We start from the raw sequence: 7,500 nt of genomic DNA, 5'->3' as shown, positions 1-7,500 counted from the left end.
AGAAAGAGGGAAAGGAGAGAGAGGGAAGAGGGAAGGGAGAGAGGGGGAAGAGGGAAGGGAGAGAGTGGGTGGAGGGAAGAGAGAGAGGGGGAGGAGGGAAAGAGAGAGAGAGAGAGAGGGAAGAGGGAAGGGAGAGAGGGGGAAGAGGGAAGGGAGAGAGGGGGAAGAGGGAAGGGAGAGAGGGGGAAGAGGGAAGGGAGAGAGGGGGGAGAGGGAAGGGGGAAGGGAGAGAGGGGGAAGAGGGAAGGGAGAGAGAGAGGGAAGAGGGAAGAGAGAGAGGGGAAGAGAGAGAGAGAGAGGGAAGAGGGAAGAGAAAGAAAGGGAAAAGGGGAGAAAGAGAGGGGGAAGAGGGAAGGGAGAGAGAGGGAAGAGGGAAGGGAGAGAGGGGGAAGAGGGAAGGGAGAGAGGGGGAAGAGGGAAGGGAGAGAGGGGGAAGAGGGAAGGGGAAAGGGAAGAGGGAAGGGTGAAGGGAAGAGGGAAGGGAGAGAGGGGGAAGAGGGAAGGGTGAAAGGGGAAGAGGGAAGGGTGAAGGGGGGAAGAGGAAGAGAGAGAGTGAGGGAAGAGGGAAGGAGAGAGAGGGGAAGAGGGAGGGAGAGAGAGAGAGAAGAGGAAGGGAGAGAGGGGAAGAGGGAAGGTGAAAGGGGAGAGGAGAGGAGAGGGAAGAGGAGGGAGAGAGGGAAGAGGGAAGAGAGAGAGGGGACAGAGGGAAAGGAGAGAGGAGAGGAAAGAAGGACACGAAAGAAGGAATGAGAGAAAAAGTGATTAAGAGGAAGTAAGAGCGGGGAGGGACAGAGAGGTGTTCAGAGCAGGGAGAAGAGGGTATGGAGAAGACCGTACCGAAGAACTTCGAGGGGTAAATGTGGAATCTGTAGAGGAGTGATGTGGAGTATGGTGTCTGGGAGGAGATTGGAGGGAGGGAGGAAATTTAGACTGTGGCTCACGAATGTGTTAAACTGACTAACATATCTTACGATCACCCCACCCCCCCCCCCCCACACCCAGCTACATTACGCTCCCCCCCTACTCGTCATGTCGCTAAGACACACACTACTACGCACTCATCAGATAGAGGAGAGAGAGAGAGAAGAGAGAAAGAGAAAAGAGAAAGACAGAGAGCAAGAGAGAAGAGAAAGAGAGAGCAAGAGAGAAAGAGAAAGAAGAGAGCAAGAGAGAAAGAGAAAGAGGGGGAGCAAGAGGAAAGAGAAGAGAGAGCAAGAGAGAGAGGGAGAGAGCAAGAGAGAGAGCGAGAGGAGACAAAGAGAGAGAGCAGAGAGAGAGAGAAAGAGAAGAGAGAAGGGAGAGAGAGAGAGGAGAAGAGAGAGAGAGAGAAGAGGGAGAAGAGAGAGAGAGAGGAGAGGAGGAGAGAGAGAAGGAGAGAGGAGAGAGAGAGTGAGAGAGAGGAGAGAGAGGAAGAGGGAGGAGAGAGAGAGAGAGAGACAGAGAGACAGAGAGACAGAGAGAAAGAGAGAAGAGAGAGAGAGAGAGAGAGAGAGAGAGAGAGAGAGAGAGAGAGAGAGAGAGAGAGAGAGAGAGAGAGAGAGAGAGAGAGAGAGAGAGAGAGACCCCAAGAGAAAGAGAGAGACCAAGAGAAAGACAGACACCAATAGACTGGAATTGATGTTCAATAAAAATGATTCTAAGAAATAAGAGCTGGCAATATTGGCAAAGGATTGTTTTCCAGAATAATCAGGTAAGAAATATTGGCTAAACTCCTTACTTCTTTCCTGTCCCTGAAAATTCTTCTTACTTTCTGAGAACATTTGGTAAAACTCGTTAGTGGAAATTCTCTGTAGTTGATATAATTTGTAGTTATGGTGTCTGAAGTTAAAGTATTTTTTTTTTCTGGATGGTTTGTTAACGTGTCTGTTTTCATGCGAATAATTTTACTTGTCCTTTCACTCTCTTTCTGTGTTCCTCACCTGAACTGTCTGTTTAAATCACTCACTAATTCACTAACTCATTCACGATCTCTATCTCCCTCATTCACTTACTTATTCTCTCTCATTCACCCACACATTAACTCAACGCCTTCTACAACGTTCATCAATTCACCCCCTCCAGCTCTCACACTTACGCTCTTCCTAACTCTCAATCTCCCTACTTCCCTCTGTCACTCGTCCCTCTAACGCACCCTATCACTTACTCACGCCACCTCATTCATAACTCCAACCGCTTTACCTACTCACTCTCCCCACGTCCCTCTGTCACACTCATTCACTCATCACTCGAACTCACCTAACCATCAACTAATGCTTCTCTCCCTAAACACTCTCCCCCACGTCCCTCTGTCACACTCATTCACTCATCACTCGAAGTCACCTCATTCATTAATCTACCCTCACTCACTAATTTGCCTACACGTCTCTCCTCCTCCCATCACTTACTCATGGCAGGCATCCCGACCATCCAAATAGGTAACATTCTCCTCGTAGGCGACCTTGTAGAAGATGTAGTATCCTGTCAGCATCCGGTCGTCGTCGTTGATAAAGACGGTGTTCCAGCTTACGTTGACTGTGCCTTTGAGAGCGAGGGGTGTGAGGTACAAGTCCAGGGTCTTGTCCATACCTGGAATGGTAAGGTGGGGTGGTTAGTGGTTTGGTGTTTTTGGGGGGGTCTCTTTCGATCTTTCTTTTTCTCTGAATCTCTCTCTCTCTCTCTCTCTCAATTTCTCTCTCTCTCTCTCTCTCTCTCTCTCTCTCTCTCTCTCTCTCTCTCTCTCTCCCCTCTCTCTCTCTCTCGCTCTCTCATTCACGTCCATTCACCCACGCACCTGCAAGATAAATTCAGTCATCCGCGTCAAAAAATAAAAATCATTCATCCATGTAAAATAAAATAATCAAGCTATAGAACTAAGAAACAAAATTCTTCAATCACTCCATTATATAATAAAATTCATCCACCTCACTGTAAAATAAAAGGATATTTATTCATCCACGTCCCTGTCAAAAAAATAAAATCACTCATCTACATCACTCTGAAAATAAAAGTCATTCATCCACGTCACTACAATATAAAATCAGCCATCCACGTCACTGTAAGTTAAAATGTATTCATCCACCTCAAAGTATCATAAAATATCTCCTCCTCGTCACTGTGCAATGAAAGCAATTCAACACATTGCTGCAAAAATTAAAATCTCTCATCCACGTCAAAGTATAATAAAATCTCTCATCCAACTGCACAATAAAAGCAATTCATCCACGTCACTACGAAGCAAAACTTTATTGCATTTATCCAACACAAAGACTATAAAAAAAAAAAAAAAAAAAAAAAACGCAATCCTAAATAATAATAATAATTAATAACAATAATTAAACATGTATACATATATATATACATATATATACATATATACATATATATATATACATATATATATATATATTATCCAACACCACATAGAAAGAACGAAAAGAAAAAAAGATAAAACACTATTTTTTTTTTTTTTGATATTTTCAAATATCATTTAAACAATAAATAAACATATATAATAATTTCATCCTTTCTCTCTCTCTTTCTTTTTTTTTCCTCTTTTCTTATCCTTCTTTCTTTCTTTCTTTCTTTCTTTCTTTCTTTTTTCCTCTCTCTCTCTCTCTCTCTCTCTCTCTCTCTCTCTCTCTCTCTCTCTCTCTCTCTCTCTCTCTCTCTCTCTCTCTCTCTCTCTCTTTCTTTCTTTCTTTTTTCTTTCTTTTTCTTCTTTTTTTTTTTTTAGTCTCTTACACGCTGCCTTGTTGCCGTTCGTCAAGTTCATGTTGCAATCCGCCGTCATTTCCACGCGGTCGGTCCTCTCGAGCAACTCCTTGATCTTCTTGTAACACAACTTGGGGTTCGAGTGGAAGAGCACCGAGGCCTTTTTCTGTGGGGGGGGGGGGGGGGGGGGAAGAGGGGGGAAGGGGGGAGGAGGAAGGAGAAGGGAGAAGACGAAAGGAGGGAAAGAGGAAGAGGAGGGAGACGGGGAGAGGGAGAATGGGAGGGAGAGAGGGATTGAGAGAGGGAGACGATGGGGGGAGGGAGAGGGGGAGGGAGAGGGGGAAGGAGAGGGGGAGGGAGAGAGGGAGAGGAGGGGGGCGAGGGGGGGAGGGAGAGAGGGAGACGATGAGGGAGGGAGAGAGGGAGACGATGGGGAAGGGAGAGAGGGAGAGGGGAGAGGGGGAAGACGGGGAGAGGGAGGAGGACGGGGAGAGGGAGGAGGACGGGGAGAGGGAGGAGGACGGGGAGAGGGAGGAGGACGGGGAGAGGGAGGAGGACGGGGAGAGGGAGGAGGACGGGGAGAGGGAGGAGGACGGAGAGAGGGGGAAGACGGGGAGAGGGAGGAGGACGGAGAGAGGGGGAAGACGGGGAGAGGGAGGAGGACGGAAAGAGGGAGAGAAAGGAGAGAAGGGAGAGGATGGAGGAGAGGGGGAGGGAGAGGGAAGAGAGTAGGGAGAGAGGGAGAGAGGGAGAGGAAGGAGAGGAGGGAGAGAGGAGGGGGAGAGGGAAAGGGAAGAGAGGGGGGAGAGGAGGGAGAAGGGGAAATACGAGTTATTATTATCACTGGTACTATTATCGTCATCGTCATCATCACCACTATCATTATCAATACCATAGTTAATTAAATGATCACCATCACTTCATCATTATCATTATCATAATTGCAATTGTTATTACTATTACCAATACCAGCAATTTCTCTTACACTACCATCATTATTTTCATATTTCAACACATCGCACTCTAACGCGAAATGTGCTGTCGTTGGCATAAATCACTTTAAAGCAACCAAATAAACCCACGCGAAAGGTTACTAAATGAACGCACGCAAAGTATTAATAAACGAACACAAAAGATAACTCAAGTGAACGTACGAAAAAGGTAACCAAACGAATGCGCGTAATTAACTAAACAAACGCACGCAAAAAACAAAACAAAAAACGAACGCACGCAAAACATAACCCAAACGAACGCACGCAAAATATAGCCAAACGGGCGCAAAGGATAACCAAACGAATTCGCGCAAAATATAACCCCAACAAACGCACGCGAAACAAAACCCGAACGAACGCACGCGAAACAAAACCCAAACTTACTCCAGGGGTTACCCATTCGAACGAATGCAAACGAATGCACGAAAACCCAAACGAACGCACGAAAACCCAAACGAACGCACGAAAACCCAAACGAACGCACGAAAACCCAAACGAACGCACGAAAACCCAAACGAACGCACGAAAACCCAAACGAACGCACGAAAACCCAAACGAACGCACGAAAACCCAAACGAACGCGGGCAAAAAAAAATAACCAAACAAACGCATTCAAAAGATTACCCAATCGAACGCACGCAAAAAAAAAAAAAAAAACACCCTTACGAACGCACGTATAAAAAATAACCCAAACAAACTTAACGCAACAGAGGCAAAAACGAAAAAAAAAGGTATTTCTGACTCACCTCCGTAATGGTGAAATTTTTGTGGTCGTCCCAAGACCAGATTTCCTCCAGATTATCATTTCCATGGACATAGAGGGCGTACCTATCAAGAAGTGGAGAGAAAAAAAAAAGGTTGTAATAGTGACGAAATGTTTAAAGTAAAAGGAAAGGCGAGGAAAAAAAAAAAAAAAACAGTCAGGAAGAGGAAGTTTGTAAAAATGACGAAATGTAAAAAGGAAAAAAAACAGTGGCAAAATATATAAAGAAAAAAAATGCGGGAAAAGGAAGTTTGTAATAATGACAAAATATATAAAGGAAAAAAAATGCTGGAAAAGGAAGTTTGTAATAATGACGAAATATATATATAAAAAAAAAATAAAAAAAATGCTGGAAAAGGAAGTTTGTAATAATGACGAAATGTATAAAGGAAAAAAAAAAGCGGGAAAAGGAAGTTTGTAACAGTGGCAAAATATATAAAGAAAAAAAGAGGCGGGAAAAGAAAGTTTGTAATAGTTCTTTTTTAACTCGTATAAGTATCAAAAAGAACCTAACTACTACTTTACTTAAAGTTAGATTATTGCTGTCACACTATGGCACGAAAAAAAAAAAAAATCCAAACAAGAAAGTTAAAATCCCGAGTAAATAATATCAAAGATCACACGAATTCAAGAAAATTAAAACATTAAAACACAGACATACAAAAACTCAAAACTCTCATTTCCAGGATATAACCTGCATATGCCAACAAAACACACTTTAAAGCGTAAACAACAGCACGTAAAATATAATAAAACATTATTAAAACAAGACATTAATAAACACAATAACAACAAGAAAACTTCTCGAGATAACAGATGAATCATAACAATTCACTTTTCATTACAGAATTAAAACGAAACAGCTGCAGCAAATACAATAAAAATACTCGACAAAACAAATGAAAACTCACTTATTAGTCATAAAGTTAAAACGAAGCAGCGACAAAATTACTCGACATAACAAATAAAAAAAATAAAAATCGCTCTCCATTATAAACCTATAACAAAAAACTGCAATAATAACAAACTAATACTAATTAAAAAAAAAAAAATCGACACAAATAAAACCGCAACAACGACGACAACAAAAACAACAACAACAAAACTAAAACGACATGATTTATAAATCCTCAACAAAGAAATAAATTGACGTCACAAGAAATGAAAAAAAAACTCAATAATCATCATAGAGTTTAAAACGAAATTACAACTAAAACTAATCTACATCACAAAAAACAATAAAACAAAAACAAACAAACAAACAACAAACCCAAAATTATAATCGGTCACAAAAAAACTCAAATCATAGTAAAATCTTAATAACTAAAACTAATCTTACCTCGCACAGGAAACAACAAACAACAATCACACAACAAACTAAAACGAATCCAAAAAATAAAAAAATAAACAATAAAAAAATACAAAAATATAAACAAAAACAATAAAACAATACAAAAATATAAACAAAAACAATAAAACAATACAAAAATATAAACAAAAACAATAAAACAATACAAAAATATAAACAAAAACAATAAAACAATACAAAAATATAAACAAAAACAATAAAACAATACAAAAATATAAACAAAAACAATAAAACAATACAAAAATATAAACAAAAACAATAAAACAATACAAAAATATAAACAAAACATTAAAAAAAACATTTAAAAAACACAAAACAAACTCACTTATCGTTGTAAAGACTGGCACCCCCGATGACCCGTAAACTTTTGAGGAAATTGAGCGAGCGGAGGGCGTTCGAGCTGAAGACCCGGATGTAGTCGGTCACCACCTCGATCTTCCCGAGACTCGCGTTCAGCTCTTTGGCGATGGCTTTGCCGCCCGTGATGCTGTGGGCGGGGAGATCGGTGAGGGCGGGAGGGCGGGAGGGCGGGAGGGAGGGAGGGAGGGAGGGAGGGAGGGAGGGAGGGAGGGAGGGAGGGAGGGAGGGAGGGAGGGAGGGAGGGAGGGAGGGCGGGAGGGAGGGCGGGAGGGCGGGAGGGAGGGAGGGAGGGAGGGAGGGAGGGAGGGAGGGAGGGAGGGAGGGAG

General features: G+C 42.5%; 1 protein-coding gene across 1 annotated transcript in view; it reads right to left on the bottom strand.

Annotated features, from left to right (window-relative positions):
* Positions 1–7,500, bottom strand: part of LOC125037899 (insulin-like peptide receptor) — a 49,977-nt gene that overhangs the window by 28,736 nt on the left and 13,741 nt on the right. The window contains exons 11-14 of the mRNA XM_047631137.1: positions 7,140–7,301; positions 5,429–5,510; positions 3,721–3,856; positions 2,385–2,565 (exon numbers count right to left, since the gene is read on the bottom strand). Coding sequence (XP_047487093.1) covers positions 2,385–2,565; positions 3,721–3,856; positions 5,429–5,510; positions 7,140–7,301 — 561 coding nt within the window. The remainder of the gene's footprint in view (positions 1–2,384; positions 2,566–3,720; positions 3,857–5,428; positions 5,511–7,139; positions 7,302–7,500) is intronic.

The sequence above is a fragment of the Penaeus chinensis genome, chromosome 24 (genome assembly GCF_019202785.1).
Source record: "Penaeus chinensis breed Huanghai No. 1 chromosome 24, ASM1920278v2, whole genome shotgun sequence".
NCBI lineage: Eukaryota > Metazoa > Arthropoda > Malacostraca > Decapoda > Penaeidae > Penaeus > Penaeus chinensis.
Note: the sequence above shows the minus strand (reverse complement) of the source record. Positions and strands in the feature narration are given on the sequence as shown.